The sequence below is a fragment of the Coniophora puteana genome (assembly GCF_000271625.1).
Source record: "Coniophora puteana RWD-64-598 SS2 unplaced genomic scaffold CONPUscaffold_6, whole genome shotgun sequence".
NCBI classification, from domain to species: domain Eukaryota; kingdom Fungi; phylum Basidiomycota; class Agaricomycetes; order Boletales; family Coniophoraceae; genus Coniophora; species Coniophora puteana.
Window position 1 is genome coordinate 580581 of NW_006913058.1, and position 15925 is coordinate 596505.

The 15925-nt window shown below is 52.0% G+C and overlaps 8 protein-coding genes across 8 annotated transcripts; 3 read left to right on the plus strand and 5 right to left on the minus strand.

The window, feature by feature from the left end:
• Positions 1 to 652: 652 nt before the first annotated feature.
• On the plus strand, positions 653 to 1069 carry CONPUDRAFT_55713 (uncharacterized protein; the record flags this gene model as incomplete). Its single annotated transcript, XM_007770025.1, has 1 exon — positions 653 to 1069. One exon carries the CDS (start codon positions 653 to 655, stop codon positions 1067 to 1069), a length of 417 nt encoding a protein of 138 aa, XP_007768215.1.
• Positions 1070 to 1168: 99 nt separating this feature from the next.
• Positions 1169 to 3726, minus strand: CONPUDRAFT_165295 (uncharacterized protein). Its single transcript, XM_007770310.1, has 11 exons — positions 3513 to 3726; positions 3351 to 3453; positions 3103 to 3299; positions 2957 to 3044; positions 2801 to 2906; positions 2606 to 2752; positions 2223 to 2553; positions 2053 to 2168; positions 1882 to 1997; positions 1470 to 1826; positions 1169 to 1407 (listed from the first exon to the last, which is right to left on the minus strand). The coding sequence occupies exons 1-11, from the start codon at positions 3700 to 3702 to the stop codon at positions 1191 to 1193; spliced, it is 1968 nt and encodes a 655-aa protein (XP_007768500.1). The 5' UTR covers positions 3703 to 3726; the 3' UTR covers positions 1169 to 1190.
• Positions 3727 to 3980: 254 nt separating this feature from the next.
• CONPUDRAFT_82142 (uncharacterized protein) lies at positions 3981 to 5334 on the minus strand. Its single transcript, XM_007770311.1, has 5 exons — positions 5043 to 5334; positions 4810 to 4985; positions 4496 to 4749; positions 4142 to 4202; positions 3981 to 4090 (listed from the first exon to the last, which is right to left on the minus strand). The coding sequence occupies exons 1-5, from the start codon at positions 5248 to 5250 to the stop codon at positions 3992 to 3994; spliced, it is 798 nt and encodes a 265-aa protein (XP_007768501.1). The 5' UTR covers positions 5251 to 5334; the 3' UTR covers positions 3981 to 3991.
• A 284-nt stretch (positions 5335 to 5618) lies between these two features.
• Positions 5619 to 6974, plus strand: CONPUDRAFT_104234 (phosphoglycerate mutase). Its single transcript, XM_007770312.1, has 7 exons — positions 5619 to 5661; positions 5716 to 5745; positions 5799 to 5844; positions 5899 to 5906; positions 5964 to 6485; positions 6544 to 6645; positions 6704 to 6974. Exons 1-7 carry the CDS (start codon positions 5644 to 5646, stop codon positions 6782 to 6784), a joined length of 807 nt encoding a protein of 268 aa, XP_007768502.1. The 5' UTR covers positions 5619 to 5643; the 3' UTR covers positions 6785 to 6974.
• A 95-nt stretch (positions 6975 to 7069) lies between these two features.
• On the minus strand, positions 7070 to 7420 carry CONPUDRAFT_56310 (uncharacterized protein; the record flags this gene model as incomplete). The annotated part of the gene is made up of 2 exons (XM_007770067.1): positions 7070 to 7201; positions 7277 to 7420. 2 exons carry the CDS (start codon positions 7418 to 7420, stop codon positions 7070 to 7072), a joined length of 276 nt encoding a protein of 91 aa, XP_007768257.1.
• Positions 7421 to 7848: 428 nt separating this feature from the next.
• Positions 7849 to 11823, plus strand: CONPUDRAFT_55967 (uncharacterized protein; the record flags this gene model as incomplete). Its single annotated transcript, XM_007770043.1, has 17 exons — positions 7849 to 7944; positions 7996 to 8074; positions 8127 to 8211; positions 8263 to 8380; positions 8432 to 8547; positions 8604 to 9021; positions 9077 to 9394; positions 9444 to 9564; positions 9622 to 9782; positions 9837 to 10132; positions 10186 to 10303; positions 10354 to 10474; positions 10524 to 10572; positions 10682 to 10756; positions 10807 to 11453; positions 11506 to 11655; positions 11711 to 11823. The coding sequence occupies 17 exons, from the start codon at positions 7849 to 7851 to the stop codon at positions 11821 to 11823; spliced, it is 3081 nt and encodes a 1026-aa protein (XP_007768233.1).
• Positions 11824 to 12105: 282 nt separating this feature from the next.
• CONPUDRAFT_33822 (uncharacterized protein) lies at positions 12106 to 12888 on the minus strand (the record flags this gene model as incomplete). The annotated part of the gene is made up of 2 exons (XM_007769992.1): positions 12106 to 12615; positions 12679 to 12888. Coding segments are annotated over 2 exons (720 nt in total), but the record flags the coding sequence as incomplete, so codon positions are not given.
• Positions 12889 to 13159: 271 nt separating this feature from the next.
• Positions 13160 to 15259, minus strand: CONPUDRAFT_82144 (uncharacterized protein). The gene is made up of 4 exons (XM_007770313.1): positions 14910 to 15259; positions 14324 to 14809; positions 13597 to 14244; positions 13160 to 13531 (listed from the first exon to the last, which is right to left on the minus strand). Exons 2-4 carry the CDS (start codon positions 14715 to 14717, stop codon positions 13431 to 13433), a joined length of 1143 nt encoding a protein of 380 aa, XP_007768503.1. The 5' UTR covers positions 14718 to 14809; positions 14910 to 15259; the 3' UTR covers positions 13160 to 13430.
• Positions 15260 to 15925: the final 666 nt, after the last annotated feature.

Genomic DNA, 15925 nt, shown 5'->3' on the forward strand with positions numbered 1-15925 from the left:
CTCCGTTGATCTCATGGTCTCAGATCTGCTGCAATCCGCCGTTCTGGCGGTGCAAGACGCGTGTTCGAGGATTCCAGAGTTTCAAAAGGTTCCGTCATCGAAATTAAGGACATTTTCGATCGATCTCGCGCTGGTCCTTCTTTCTGTCCGGTAAGGGCGTCCCAAGGCTTTCATTGTGGCGACATCAAAATTCAGACTGTATAATTTTTTCACTCTTTAGCTGTGCCCATTTGGTCGACACAGTATTGCCTCGTGAGCCGACCAAAGCTTTCCCCCGACTCCTACGTATTCTTAAGGAACAGGTTTGCTCAACCTCTTCAGTCTCTAACATGCCGCAACTATTGACCTCCCTTTTATGGGCAGGCCGATGAACAGCACACCCATGTTGTCTATTGGTGTGACATCACACACGATCAGTCGCTATTCGTCAACGTACCCCTGTTCGCTCGGAAGTTTCAGGACATACAACGCGACCTGGCTCGCTCCAGTTCATCCTGGCCCCTCTGCATCCGCCTGACCGAGCCACCCACTGTTGTGAGCGTTCAAATAATTTACTTTGCCGAGCAGCCGGCACTGATCATCAGGGACGCAGCTTCCAATCGTCCCCGCCGATGTTATGGAGATCTTATCGGTCATGCGCGACGCCATGCAAATGTGCGCGTCCAATTCGTCAGAGGTTCCATCCCCGCCCCGGCCACGCGACGCCAACACATTTCCCCCCAATCTCTCCCAAGTTGTTCTAGTGTGCTTGGTGGCAGTTCTGATCGATTACCCTGTAGCCTACGTGCCAGCGTCCCCGCAGCAATCGCACTTTCTCGGCGGAGAACCTCTCGACGTGTACCAGGTCACAATCACGTTGTCGGAGCCTGCTTCCGCGGCTCCTTCTCCCCATTTTCATATTTTTCTCAAATTTTCTTGCCCGGCGGTTTTAAGCGCGCAATATGAACAGCTCAAGCCAGCAAGCATGGTTTCCAACTTGAAGGACCGGTTTAAACACCGCCTGGAAAATGTAGGAGCTGAAATGCAAATACAGCAGAGCATGGAAACGCTTGATCGTGTAGCTTTATGACTGTAACAATCAATTTCTTTGCTAAATGCTTCCTTCTCACAAGAGAAACCGCAACTATACTCCGGTGCACTAGTAATGTGGCCCGAACACAGCGGGGAGATAAATTGCAAAACACCAGGGACTAATCTATGTCAATATTTATTATCTTAATATCTTCCCATGGTTTGTCCATTTTGTTGGTCTTGACGTTTTCAATGGCATGGATGACCTCCAACCCAGAGTGAGCTCGGCCGAAGATGGTGTGCTTGTTATCCAACCAAGGTGTCGTCGTCGTGGTGATGAAAAATTGCGAACCATTTGTGCCTGGCCCAGCGTTTGCCATGCTCAGCGTATATGGACTGCCAGATTAAAAGAGTTTAGCGACGTGACGAAGGAAGGAGCCCTGCAAAGAGAAACGCACCGATCGTGCCTCAGGTCATCCGAAAATTCATCCTCGAACTCCCTATCCCAAATAGATGTACCGCCAGTACCATCGCCGAGCGGGTCGCCCGTCTGGATCATAAACTTTGGAATGACACGGTGGAAGATGACACCCTCGAAGTAGCCACTCCGCGCGTGACCGACAAAATTCTCGACTGCCTTCGGTGCTTGCTGTGGGAAAAGCCTCAGGTGAATATCACCCATTGAGGTATGGATGACCGCCGAGTTTGCAACAGGCGAAGGACCGTTCTTGCCGGTGGCACTTGCGCTCGCAATCGTCTGTTCTTCGCGTGTGGGCTTCTCGTTGAAGACATCACGATCGTGTATCTTGCTATCCCTGTTATTCAGGTTTAATATTTTCAATAACTGTGAAAGGCCGGAGGAACACATACCCTGGTTCAGAACGTGTGAAGAGATAAAACCGTTGACGTTTGTGTCCTGTGCAGAACAGTGTAGGGTCCCGACTCCCTTTGTTCGCAAGGATTGGGTTAGCAGATGCCGCCATCGCCTAGAAAATACGTCGTGAGCACATTGTTAGTTGGTTAGGCATGCGTAGGTCATACAACTGTCGTCAGGCCTTTCTTCGCCGGTGCACCCTGGTAGACAGTAAGCCACAACCACCGGACGGCTTCATCTTTGCCTAGGAGTCGCACAACGCGATTCGTCACCGTGTTTACCACTACGGAAGCACCTTGTGAACGATCAGTCGCAAGAAAACATCAAATCACCTTACCTTTCACTCCAAGCAGCGTGGGATACAATACGAATGCCCCGCTCTCGTCCCAAACAGCGTTGCTCCACATGCCCGGGATGCGTCCATCTGGACCCGGCAGCTCAAGCTCGCGTTCGAGGGCAAGCCTTCTTCCGAATTCCATGTCGTCGACTTTGTACACAGCCGTGCCCGCCTGCTGCATCTCTTGAATGGCAGTCAGTGACTCGTCGTACTTGCGCGTGAGCTTCCCGGTGAGGAAGGAGAATATTCGGATCTGGCGGTCGGGAAGGGAGGAGGTAACAAAGGAAGTGGAGTCGGGGGATAGGGTTATGCATGTTGGTATTGACTTGGCCTTACGTCCAAGGATGAGACGGTGAACGGGATGCATTGGTTCGTGTGCTTACCTTCTTAAACTCATAAAGGTCTGTTGAGCTCTTGAAAGACCAGAGACCAGGGACGTTCTTCGGGAGTTCAAAGGGCTCCGTGGGTTGCCAGTATTCAATGAAGCCGTTTTCGTCAGCGGATATGACACAGTCAAATCTGTCGCTGTACTGGAGTGACATGAGTATCATCTCTGAAAGTGAGTGTGGACGACTTGCAGTCATGACATGCACCGGTGAGCGATGGAGCTTGTCTACAACCATGATAGGTTTGTCGTCGCCGCGTCCATCGTAAATTCGAATAATGCCGGTTCCTTGCTCTGAACTACAAATGGATAAATGTGTGCAACTTCACATCTTCTGATACATACACACATTGCCAATAGACCCTGGGCCTGCCCTCTTCTGTGCACCCAGCAACATGCGAGCGGGGTATAGCCCAACTTCAGTATGTTGATCATGTCTGCAGCATCCTACTTAGCCCTGACAATTTGTAGCAAGAAGGTACGGAACGTGCGCACCGAAATTGACCACGTCAAACACCTTCGCAGATCCGTCATCTGAGATACTTGCAAATAGTTGTCCATCTGCGCTCGCCGAGACACCAATGATGAGGGACATGTGAGCACGGAAGTGCTTCACAAACTCAATGCCGGTCTCTTGCTTTTTCCAGATTTTAAGGTGTCCATCAATAGATGTAGTCACAAGGAACTCAGTCCTAGTTCATTTGTCAAGCAGATGTGGCAGGAGACAGGGAGCGGACGCGTACCGAGTCATGACACAAAAGTTAATTGCGTCCCTGTGCATGAAACTCTGATAATACTGCTCTGCATCGGGTAGATGATCCAAGTACAGTTTCTCGTGAGGCAAGACTGCGAAGCAAGAGTTCATAACGTTCAATACATATACATTTGCTCATAAACATACGTACCTTTGCGCTTCTTTTTCGGTCCTCCTGCAGGCGCGTCTGCAGGCATTGGCATAGGCCCGACATCGTCGTCACTGTCGTCGTTGCTATCGACAGCTTTGGGCGGAGCGTCATCTTGGACCATACCATCCGCATCCCCATTGTCGTGGCCACGCTTGCCTAGGACCTTTGCATCTTGCTCGGAGTCGGACATGGTGATCGAGGCCGAAGTCAAAGGAACCTATACATCACGTGGGAGCCGACGCGTCGAAGACGAGATGAACTCAGGGGCCATAGTATTGACAGGTAACCGGTACCTAACCACTTGCTGCCTCTTACTACTACTTGGTGCTTAGTACTTATTTAGCTTAGGCTAAAGGCCGGAGTTCTGGCTTGCTTCAGTTCGATTTCAATGTCTATAGGTCCAACCAATTGACCGTGACAAATCCATAATAAATATCCACATGAACAAGCGAAAGAAATAGAGAAGGACCGGTGTGCAGCTACATGATAACGCATTCCTTGTCTTTCTTTTCCTCCACCGCCTGTGCTCTTTCTGCTTCCTCGCCCGCGAGCATCAGCTTCTCTTCCTCGCTAAGCAACTGAGAATCAACTTTCAGTATGTGATGATGCACTTGTCTTGGCTAACTTACCCCCTTCTTCGCTCTCTCCATCATAGCCTTTCTCCTACTCTCTCTCTCTGCCTTCGCCCGTCTGAGTAGTTATAGATACATTGAAGTATTTGGGTTTATGCAGATGCAAATACAGATGGTGGTACAAATGACATGGCGTCCATGATGGGATTAGCCGGTTTGCCGCCCGTGGCCATTTTGATAGGCGCCGGCGTAGTGGTAGCATTAGTAGTGGGTTTCGATACGGTATTGGTGGTAAGTAATTTAGTCGACGTCAAATTATCGGAGTTTAATGTAGAGTCAGTTATCGCATTAGGTGAACAGCTGAAGCGTCATTAGCGGTCTCGGAAGGCAGGTAAGTTCGAGGATACTCACCGGTCAGCGGGGTTAAACGGGTTGGCGATGGATATGGAAGGCAATGAAATCGAAGCTTGATTCGAGGATCCTGTCGAGGCAGAGGGTCGAGCGGCAAAAGTAGTCGGTCGGTAAGATGATTTGAATGTTGGCAGAGAAGGAGTAGACATTGCAGGCTTGCTCCTGAGCTTTGTGGCAGTCGATGCGGTGGAAAGTGACACACAGTCGTGATCACTGGGAAATCGGTGTGATGCACAGAATTGCTTCCTGCATTTCTAGGGAGAGCTGCAGTTTTAGAATGGAGCATGTCATGTCTCTGCATAGGATGCACTTACGTCACAGGAGATAGGTGCGAACAGCACTTTGCCACATTTGCCTCTTGTACATACTGGTGTAGACTTCTTCGCTGCTTTCCCAGTTATGACCGAACATTCCGTGTTGATGTGTCTATCCATGCGAACATTAGGATCTTGCCCCGGCGGGATGGCCACGGGCTCGTTACACAAGGGGCCTGGTGATTAAGCGCGATGTTAGTGATGTATGCGACAGCAGGAGCAATTGAACGTACAACTCGGGGCAACACGATTGTGCTTGCTCTCATCATACTTCGGACACTTGTGCCCGCTGACGCTGAAGTGATCACCGCAAAAGTTCTCGTTGCAGTGTTGGCACTTGAAGGGAAGGAAATCGATGAGGTGGCAGGACGGCGCCGAGCACTGCTGGCCTACGCCCAGGAGTTGATGGTCATGGTCGGTGGTGTTGGTTGAGCTAGACATGACAATGATAAATGAGAAGTGGTATAGATGGGTTACGTCGCGGTATCGTGGGGTTATAAAGACGGGACGCGCGTCGGGACACGCAAGCACGTCTCAAGGAGCGTTGCTCAGCTTTGCAAGCGGATCTGGCTTCCAGGCACCTCCCGAACATTCGTTACATGCTGAGTCAGCAACTCCCGCGCTTTATTGAAGTTCGTTCAGATGCTTCGCGATCAGCGGGAAGCGGCCCTTATATCTGGGTTGATGTTGGCTCGATGTGATGGCATAATGACACATGAGCGAGTCGCATTTATCATAGCAGATCACACTCTGACTGCTTGTCGCTGCTGGCGTGCTTTGGGGGGCACTACAGGCATTCTTTGATCTGAGCGGATTCGTCTTCCTGAGCGGATAATGCTAACAGTTACCTTCGTATGGCTACCTCAGAGCCCGTTTATCCATATATTAACGCCTTTTCCCTCGTAGATCAGGCATGGGGAGTCAACAGACAACTCGGTACGTACTCGCACCAAGGTCAAGCATAATAGCCGCCTGACTGAGTGTGGTAGAAACCAGTCTGGGCAGGGTGGGCGGATGCGCCACTGACCAACCACGGTAGCCTTCATCTTCTGTCAGTCTTTGTGCCACAACTAACCCTGGCATTTACAGGCATGAATGTAGGTCACTTTAATTTACGGTGTTGAAGCAGCTCTTACACAACTGCACATCGTCAGCAAGCTCGGGCCTTGGCAAAGGCATTCTCAGATATCCCTCTGACTGCCATTTACGCCTCCCCTCTGAAGCGTGCGTTACTCACGGCGCAAACACTTCACGCGACCCAATCAATGCCCCTGCCGCCGCTTACCATCCTGCCCGACCTCCGAGAACAAAACTTTGGCATAGCGGAAGGGAAACAAGGGTGCTTGAAGGGCCCAGAGAACATGACCAAGGAGGAGATGTACGCCGCGAACATATTCCCTCTCCTACGCGGTCGGGCGGACAAATTTCCTGAAGGCGAGAGCGAAGATGACGTGGCCATTCGCGCAGAGCGAGTGCTGCAAGAGTGCATTATGCCCTTTGTATGGAAGGCGGCCCGTTCGGGCGTGTGGGGCGACCACATCGCCATTGTCAGTCATGGCCTTTGCATCAGCGAGCTGATTGCTGCCCTCGCGAGGAAGAACGCGGAGAAGCGACCTGAACGCTCATACAAGGGCATGTTGAATACCGGCTGGACAAGTGTTGTCGTGAACATAAAGGCAAGGTTTCTATTCGGTGTAACCGCAGTGAGCCTTTCTCTAATACACTGCATTATAGGGCGGCAAAGAGGGTGAAGTCATGAATTTTACCGACAGCAATCCGCCACCTCTGCTTGTCCGCGTTGCCCGCATCAACCAGCACGAGCATATCCGCGACATGGTGAGCCCCAATAAAAGATATATTGCGAACATTTTTATTGAAGACCGATCTCCTTCAGATCCGCCAAAAAGATGGTAGTGAAGCTTACGACGCCCAAGCAGAAACCACTCCTCTGAGGCGGAGAAGCATCAACTGGTAACGTCACAGAACTTGTTAAGTTATAGAGCTGCGAAGGCAGCCACCACAGCTACAGGATTCAAGGAGGATCAACATGTCGGGCCTATGACTGCTGTTTTCAGTCATTGTGTTCTATTTCATGAGGGCATAGAATGGGATTCTAAAACCTCCCTTCATACGGATGAGCGTTCTCTATATTAGTGTCTGAAAACAAACACAATGTATCAGAAAGATGTTATGCGATGCAAATGTCTCAAGCCTACGTTGATACAGTGAAAGGTAAGGTACGCCAATTGTCCGTAGTACCTCAGCCCGAGCCATACGGCAGGAGTTTCCTCAGGTTACCCGTTTGAGCACCTGTTGAGTAGGCGGTCTGCCCAAGACGATTCTTCTGTGCTGGCCGCTTCGATACGTTCAAGTGAGAGTGGTTCGCACGTCCCTATAAGCCAAAAGAGAAAGCAGATCAGTCAAAATGGTGCTTGCGTTTTCACCCGTAACTGCAACTTGAACGCACCCGCTTGAACTCGCCGTTGGGCAAACTCCTCCATCTCTTCTTAGTGCCGCTGTGAGATTTGAGTTTTGGAAAAGACGCGACGGCAGATGTGGAGAAGCTGCGGGCAGACGCAAGCGTGCGGGTCACTAAACAACTGAAGGACATGTTCTAGGACGGTTGGTAGACGCGGCGAAATTAACAAGTCGCGCAAGTTGTCAGGTGGGTGGCTGTGACGTACGCTTACCGAATACGGAGACCGCGGGGGACTTTGACGTTCGACGTGCACAAGGACAGTTCGCGCTTTCAACCTCGCACTCTCAGATCGTACTTATGAATGACCCAAAGGAGGACGCTGACCGCGTACGCGAAATCAGGCCAATGCAACGATTGTTTCTCATACTTCACTCTTCCAGATCCGTGCCAAGCGATTGGCCAAGTTGCAGGCTGCTGCGTCAACCAGCGGAAGTGCGTCAACATCCTCAACACCACCACAGGCACCATCGCCAGCCCCTACTCCCGTACAGAGGCCCCAGGTATCCCAATCAAAGCCGAAGCCCATGGCATCACCATCCCCAGCTCCTTCACCTATACCGATGAGGAAGAAGCCTGCTGCAAACACTCCACGAAAGGTGGAATTCTCGGTCTGGGAGGATGAGACTATTACTCAGATCCTTAATGTTACCCTGAATGTGAGCTCCTGGGATAGCTGCCCGAACGACGTCTGATCCATCTTATTGTAGCGTTCTGTAGCTGAGAGTAGTGGGTATAACATTGTGTGGTTAAAGGGTTTACAGACAGAGCTGGCCGCAGAGAATACCTGTAGGTGATACTGTGTTTTTTTGTGGGCTTATTCCTAATAAGCCGCTTCTAGCTTCTACTGGATCTATTCGTCTGAGTGGCGAGATAATTGACAGGTTACTAATCTCGCGACTCGAGCTTGATCCTCAGGCCATGTCGTATGTTGCAATCTTCTCTGGCTTTGTCATGGATTACTAAACTCAGCTCAGAGATGATCTCGACTACGTTTCCGTTCTTGCATCGCTGCCCGCGGATCAATCCGTCTTCGAATACCTGGTTGGATGCTGGAAGCGCATCAATGGGGCTAGAAGAAATATCTTGGGCAAGGTAAATACTGGCGTCATAAGTCATTGAAGACATCGGTACTAACTGCGGCAGAACCCTGTAGATGACACGCAGAAAGCACTCAGCTTGCTTGACAAACTGCGCGATCTTGTGATCAGCTACACGGGTCTTACGTTGCAGATGCCTGATATGTTTCCTCAACCCCAAGGGTGAGTTAGACGCAGAAGTATGGTTTGCACAACTCATGAACACGTTTTTTGGACAGGAAAGAAGTTGGACCTAGCGAGCTCGTCCGACCTCTTCTTTCACTCTCAGCGCTGTCTGCCCCACTCTCCTCTGCCTCATCCGACACAGCAAGCATCCTCGCATCCGATATTGAAACCTTCTTGCAAGACCTTGCGCGGCGATTCGCCCCGGACAATGAAATTGATGACGTAATTGGACCTGTTGTCTTGCGTCTACTCTTTCACGAGTCCCTGTTACGCCCAGAGGGCCTGGCTGGAGGTGACTCGAGCTGGCGTGGCGTCGTGAGCGGACTTGAGGCACTCGTTTCAGTGAAGCCAATTGCCATCATGATTACACGCCTACCGGAATGGTGTCCACCTACCGCAACGGGGGCGACCCTGGAGAAGGTATCCTTGATGGGCCCGCTGTGTCGGCTTGGCGTTTTCAGTAGAGAATGGGTGAGTATGATTTAGGTCTGGTTGCGGCATGTCGCTGACGACTCGTGCACATCAGCCTTCCATAGCACAAACCTACTTTTCTGAGCCCACTAAGCGGACGAGGCAGGATGTCGACGCCTCCAATGCAAGCTTGCGGGGAACAATCAAGAGTCTCCAGAACTCTCTATTCCAGATCTTCAACGCGTTTGTGCGAGCGTCGTCTGAGTCTCGCGAAGCAGTTTTGCGCTACTTCTCGGCAGCTGCCAATCTCAATGTCAGGCGCGCCGGTATGCAAGTTGAGATTGAGACCGTAGCGTCGGACAGCTTCATGATGAACCTACAATGTGTGCTCCTACGCTTTGCTGAACCATTCATGGATGCAGGCTATACGAAGGTATATGTCAATTGTTGGCTGTCATCATGAGGGACTTATGCGTATGTAGATTGATCGCGTCGACCCTCTCTACTACGCAGTATCCGATCGCGTTGACCTAAAAGAAGAGACTCGCATCAAGGCAACGAGTGAGGAAGCGGCTCACTGGGTCGAGGAAAACAAACCCAAGGGTGAACTTTTACCTCCAATATTTATTATATATGTACTTCAATTGACACTTTCGCCAGCCTCCGCACCGAACTTCATCTCTGAGATTTTCTACCTTAGCATTGCACTGAGCCATTACGGCTACCTTCGCACGATCCAGACATATGAAGATTTTGCCAAACATCTCGATGATCTCCAGCGGCATATGGAATATCTGGAAGGCGATGGTTCATGGCGAGGGGTTAGTTCAGTTGTATTTCTACAGGCGTCGAGTGTCAGTGCTGACGTTGCTTAGAGTCCTTTCCAAGCTCGGACAGAGCATGCATTGAACGCCGTGAAAGCTGAACAAGCGAAGATTCAAGCGCATCAGCTTGCTTTCCGCATCCAGCTACTCGACCCTGAGCTAGTGTTCAGATACATTGGATTTACTAACTTCGTTTCGACGTGGCTGATCCGTAATGTCGATCCTCGGAAGCAACATCCAGGAACAGCCGTGCAGCTGCCTCTGCCGAAGGATGTGCCTATGTCCTTCCGCGTGCTTCCCGAGTATATTGTTGAGGATGTGGTGGATTATTTGCTGTTTGTCGTCCGGTACGGTGTTATGTTCAGATAGTTGGACATCGTTGCTGACCCGGCCTTCTTAGCCATTCACCCGAAAGCCTTGATTTGTCCGGCAAAACAGAGCTGATTATCTTCGCTCTGACATTCCTTACGTCAACTTGGTATATCAAGAATCCGTTCTTGAAGGCGAAGATCAATGAGGTACGCCCTTGTATTCTACTAGCAAAGCGCTTTTTAACGTACTGTTGAAGATGGTATTCTACGGTGTTCTGCCTTACGGCCACGAGAGGCATGGGATTCTGTCGGGATTGCTGAACTCACACCCTATGGCTTTGAAACACCTGATGTCTGCTCTCATGCACTTCTACGTCGGTATGTCAAAACATGATGGCAGTGTGCAAAATAACTGAATCAACGACAGAGGTCGAGCAGACCGGAGCGAGCTCACAGTTCTATGACAAATTTAGTGAGTGTCGTTTTATTCCAGTAAGCTCAAGAAATTTGCTTATGTTTTCTTTCTATCAGATGCACGGTTGGTTTCAGCTTTCCTTTGATCCTTCAATCACTCAACTTGTGCAGACGGAACATTGCATACATTCTGAAAGCTATTTGGGACAACCCAACACACCGTGAAGCTTTAGATATTGAGGCCAAGTTTGTGCATCAAGCTACTTGTTTCCGAAGACTCGCTGAATATTCTTTAGAAACGTCGATAAATTCGTCCGCTTTATTAACCTCATGATCAACGATGTCACCTATCTCATGGACGAGTCGCTCAGCGAGATGGCACAAATCCGCACCATCCAGGTTGAAATGCGGGACCAGCAGACGTGGAATGCGCAGTCGGCGCAATACAGACGTGATCGAGAGGGCGCCTTGCGTGGGCTTGAGCGCCACGCTTCCGGCTACACGACTCTGGGCAAGTCAACGGTTGAGCTCTTGCGCGTCTTTACCGCTTCGACGAAGACCCCCTTCATGATGCCTGAGATTGTTGACAAGCTCGCGGCCATGCTCGACTACAACCTCGAGGCGCTCGTTGGGCCCAAGTGCTCCAATCTCAAGGTGGACGACATGGAGAAGTACCGATTCAGACCCAAGGATCTGCTTAGCGACATCATCCAGATATATCTCAACTTGAGCGACCAGGATGAGTTCGCGCGCGCAGTTGCAGCAGATGGACGGAGCTACAGCAAGAAATGGTTTGAGCGGGCAGCAGATGTTGCCACAAAGAACGCTTTGAAATCATCCACTGAAGTTGAGCAGTTGTTGACATTTATAAACAAGGTGGAAGAGAGGAAGGCTTCACTGGAGGCTGAAGAGGATCTCGGCGAGGTACCCGACGAGTTCTTGGGTAACTATCACTGCAGTTCCTACTACTCTCTTGCTGACATGCTCTGCGTTAGACCCTTTGATGTTCACCGTCATGCGAGACCCTGTGATCCTTCCGTCCTCAAAGGCAGTCATAGACCGTTCCACCATCAAATCACATTTGTTATCTGATAGCAAGGATCCATTCAATCGAGTGCCTATGTCTATAGAGGACGTAGTACCAGGTATGCGTCTTCTTTACAATTCTTTTGGGTACCCTGCCTGACCCTAAGTAATCAGATCACGAACTCAAGGCCCAGATAGACGCCTTCATCGCGGAGAGACGGGCTCAGAAAGGTGGTGCTATCTCTGCGACTAATCCTCAGGAAGCGATGGATGTAGTAACAGAGTAATTGCGCATGCCACCTGTATCACAACTTCGCACTATAGAGCATAATGTTATATGTTTGTATGACTTACACGCACAACGTATCTTGAGTGATAAGATTATTTTTTGCGTTTCTTGCCGCCTCGGCCGCCCGCCCAGGAGGCACGGCCTCGAGATGATACACCGCGTCCTCTTCCACGTCCTCTACCTCTTCCGGTGTTACTTCCCGCCGCTACAAGAAAAGAATATGTGAACCGAGATGTTTCGAATTGCCATCAAGGTGGATGAACGCACCAGGCTGCTGCACCTCCTGTACCTCAGGTTCATCGTCTTCCGCGTATTCTGTTCCATCCGTACCGGTGGCGCTCCCCCTGGACGTCGCCGGTGGACCCTCGTCCGCACTCTCCTGGGTAAGCGCGCTGCTGTCGCTGTCCCCTGCGACAAGCCCCGCCATATCTACTCTTCCCTTGGCCCTGTCCGCACCCCGTCCGCGCCCTTTCCCGCGCCGCCCACCTCTCCCGCGCCCCGTGCCTCCTGCTGCAGGCGTAGGAGCGCCGCCCGCTTCCTTCTCCGTAGCCGCGGGCGTCTGGGGCGTCGGCGAGGCGGAGCGGGACGAGGATGGGATGGAAGGTGTATCGCGCATGCGGCGTTCGACGACGATTGCCTCGAGGGCCTCGTCATGCGGAAGCGCGTACTCTTTGTGGAAGTGCGGGTGGATGAAGAGGTTCTCCGAGGGCGAGACGCGCTCGCGCTCGCCCGGTTGGGGGCTGTTGGAGTGCGAGGACGAGGGAGACTCGAATGCGCTTTCGTTCACGTGCTGTAGAACATGGCCATGTAATATCAGAAACTGGAGGACGGGCTGGGAGAAGAGGTGACGCACGAATCCATCGAGCCCGTCGAGGTCATAGCACTCGCGCAGCTTCTCCCAGATGCGCTCGACCTTAAGCGGGTGGCCCGTATCCCTGAGGATGGCATTGCGAATGGCGAGAACGTGGAAGTGCCTGTGTACGCCGATGGGCCGCGCCCGCGACACCGAACGGAAGAACGAGATCTCGCCTTCGACGCTGTCCAGGAAGTCCGGCTCGCGTTCGTGCTCATCCATGTCGACGTCGATCGGCTCCGGTGTAGTCATGGTAGCGCGCTATCCAGCATGAAATAAGCGGAAAGGAACGGAGGGTAGAGGCAGGGGCTAAGATGGAGAGACACGCGTTGTAGGTCCCCATGCCCATGTTCAGGTTGTGGTTGTTTACTATGATTGTCACCAAACTTATTACAGACCACGCTCAATCAATTGGGCAACTCAACGCGCATAGATGCAGACATGCATAGATTTACTCGAGTGTACGCTAAGGGCAGGTAAAGGTTGGGCAAAAACTACAACATAGACCCTGCTATAGATAGATCAGTCCAAAGAGTGAAAGTTTCAAACGAATGGTATGGGTCAGTCCAGTCCAAAGGTGAACTTATTTATGTGGTGAAACAAGAAGGATGAATGAGATGAGTAAAGTATGGTGTATGGGAGGCTACGCTCGACGAGACGGATGGGGAGACGGACGAGCTGCAAAGTAGGGAAGTGTGCGACAAAGCGTTCAATGCAATCTATGCCGAACAAGTAGAGAACAACAGGTAATGTCACCGGCGAGCAAAAATCGCAACAAGGATGATGAAAGGAATATAAGTCACGGCAGACACGACAGACATGATCCTACAGCGTAGCCGCCACCGCTTCGCATCTAACAAGAACGACTTACGATTAGCCAAACCATCTCTCTAAGGTAGACGATAAAATGTGACTTACCGCGCTCGATCTGAGGATCATCAATAGTAACAGCCTTTTCGACACTAGAGTCGCCAGCAGTACGCGTCTGAGGGACAGGCAAGAACGCAGCGATCCACCATAGCGGGAACAAGATAAATCCAATAAAGAATAGCCATGCATGACGGGGCGAGCCCGGATCGTCCTCTGTCGGACGCGCGAGAGTCCACGGTGTGTCCTGAAGCTTCTTCGGTGGCTTGCGCGGATCGTGCATGTGGTACCTCGTCGAGCGAGCGCCGATCGAGGGCGCATGCGGAGAGACGAGCGCGCTGATGGGTATCGAGACTTGCGAGAAACTCTGGCTCTGGGGCCGCTCGTGCTGGCGAACCTGCGAGAGGGTGCGATGGTGGCGCGGAGTGGAGGGGGCCGTCGCCATGGAGGCAGGGGGTAGGGATGAGCGAGCGGACGCAGCACGCGAAGGTGCGCGGGGGGAAGGGGGTACGGTGCGGCCTCTCTGCGCACTCGTTCGGCTGGACCACGAATCGTATCGCTGGGCTGGCTGAGCACCGCTGTTCTGCGCTTGCGCGGACGAGGGACGCGAGGGCGTTGGACTGGGCGATGAAGTCGACAATCGTGCGCGCTTGCGGTGATATGAGGACGGCGCGTGCGAGGAATCGGATAGCCGCAGTGCTGTTGTGGGACTTGTCGTTAGCCTCGTGGTAGTAGCGTGCTGGGGTATTTTACGTAATGGGATGAATTCGGCACTTACAACGTCCTTCTTCTGGGATCAAGAATGTCGTGTGTTGCCCAGCATCCTTCTTCAGGTCGCGAGGGGTGATATCAACGTCTTCTGCTTTGCGTTTCCCTTTGCTCTTGTCGCTAAGACGTCGCGGTGAACCTATCGGAGTCTCGGGACCCACCCTGCTACGGGCTCCTGCATTGCTGGCATGACGGCTGAGGCTGCTCCGTTTTGTGGGCGTTGCAGACAGCAAAGAGGATTCGCGAGAGGGTTGAGACCTTGCTGAATGCTGGGTCGCCGAAGAGAAAGAGGTCGCAGAGGTCGCACCGCTCGGCCTCAAAGATCTGGACGGCGAGCCAGGGCACTGTACAATCGATCCCGGACGATCAGGATCTAGTTGTGCATTCTGAGTCGCACGGCTCATTCCACCGTGGTCAAACGACTGAGGAGCGGTCCAGCCACGACTATCACTGAGCGGCCTGGCTAAAGGAGCGAAATGGGTATCTGCCTCGGCGTCTGCATGGAAACAATCCAAAATATATGTCAATCCTCCGTCTTCTTTCCTGGAAAGGGCCATCTGGCCGAAGAAAGACTGCCAGCTGGAGCTGCCACGTACCTTGGAAGGCCGAGGGCTGGGTTGAGAGAATGTCTGAGTGCTTTTCGGGAGAGGAGGGAGAAGGAGACCCAGAAATTGATGGTGATACGGTCACCCGTCTCGAAAAGGAAGGTCCTATGTCGGCCCCCGGACTCTCCGGGCTCTCGCATTCGCACTCCGGCGCGTCACCCGACGTCACCTCTGAGTTGTCACATTCTGGTTGCTCTTCAAACAACGCTGGACCCAGCCGCGCTCGAGAAAGCTTTGGCGAACGGCCATAATGGCCTCGCCGCAATCGATCGAACGATGAACGATCCGTAGTGCATTCTCCCTCTGATATCCTTTCTTGCCGTGATCTCTCTGGAATTGTCTTGCTACGTGAAACCTCGCCACCCTCTAAACGTTGTTCATCTGCATCATCCTCGAAATGTACTCGCGGCCAGGTATTGTGGCGGCGGGCGGCACTCCCCGAATCTGGCGGCGTTGATAATGTCGGTTTCAGTCTACCTCGTCTGTCTTGTCTTCGAGCCCTAATGCGCCTGGGAAACGTCTCTATCCTATCATCGAACAAGGCTGGCGTCCTGAAGTTTATTGGATCTGTGTCTGCTGTCGTCTGTCGCGACTCGGTGTTGGTGTTGCATCCACTCGACTCTCCTTCACTCTCTCGCGTTGGAAAAGAGTCGGTTGGCGACGACGCGAATCTGGGAAACATGTAACTTCCTTGACTTTCGCTCGGGACAGGTGGCGTTGGGTACCCAAATGTACCCGGAGTTTGCAATCGTGTATCTGAGCTCTCCGGTACATGCGAGACGGAACGATGCAAAAAAGATCCAAGGATGTATTTCCGCCTTGACTTCGTTCGTGCTGGGTGTTTCGAAGCGATGGTGCTAGTGGGCGATGACTGTATACTGCCCATGTTCTGATCTTGCGAGACATCAGACGTCATGTCGGCCAGCGCAGGGCTGTGCCCAATCTGTGGTGTTGGTGCCGATGCCGTGGTCTTGCCAGACGGTGAAATAGGAGAAATAGGAGAGTCT

Coding starts and splice junctions, on each gene's coding strand:
- CONPUDRAFT_165295 (XM_007770310.1), bottom strand. CDS start 3,702: ATGTCCGACTCCGAGCAAGATGCAAAGGTCCTAGGCAAGCGTGGCCAC. Junction 3,045..3,102: donor GTTTGACGTGGTCAATTTCG/GTGCGCACGTTC, acceptor AGGATGCTGCAG/ACATGATCAACATACTGAAG. Junction 1,998..2,052: donor AGAAAGGCCTGACGACAGTT/GTATGACCTACG, acceptor CGTATTTTCTAG/GCGATGGCGGCATCTGCTAA.
- CONPUDRAFT_104234 (XM_007770312.1), top strand. Junction 5,746..5,798: donor GGGAGTCAACAGACAACTCG/GTACGTACTCGC, acceptor TGAGTGTGGTAG/AAACCAGTCTGGGCAGGGTG. Junction 6,486..6,543: donor GTGTTGTCGTGAACATAAAG/GCAAGGTTTCTA, acceptor ACTGCATTATAG/GGCGGCAAAGAGGGTGAAGT.
- CONPUDRAFT_82144 (XM_007770313.1), bottom strand. CDS start 14,717: ATGAGCCGTGCGACTCAGAATGCACAACTAGATCCTGATCGTCCGGGA. Junction 14,245..14,323: donor GATCCCAGAAGAAGGACGTT/GTAAGTGCCGAA, acceptor GTCCCACAACAG/CACTGCGGCTATCCGATTCC. Junction 13,532..13,596: donor TGATCCTCAGATCGAGCGCG/GTAAGTCACATT, acceptor CGTTCTTGTTAG/ATGCGAAGCGGTGGCGGCTA.
- CONPUDRAFT_82142 (XM_007770311.1), bottom strand. CDS start 5,250: ATGTCTAGCTCAACCAACACCACCGACCATGACCATCAACTCCTGGGC. Junction 4,986..5,042: donor CAATCGTGTTGCCCCGAGTT/GTACGTTCAATT, acceptor CTTAATCACCAG/GCCCCTTGTGTAACGAGCCC. Junction 4,091..4,141: donor TGGAGAGAGCGAAGAAGGGG/GTAAGTTAGCCA, acceptor GTTGATTCTCAG/TTGCTTAGCGAGGAAGAGAA.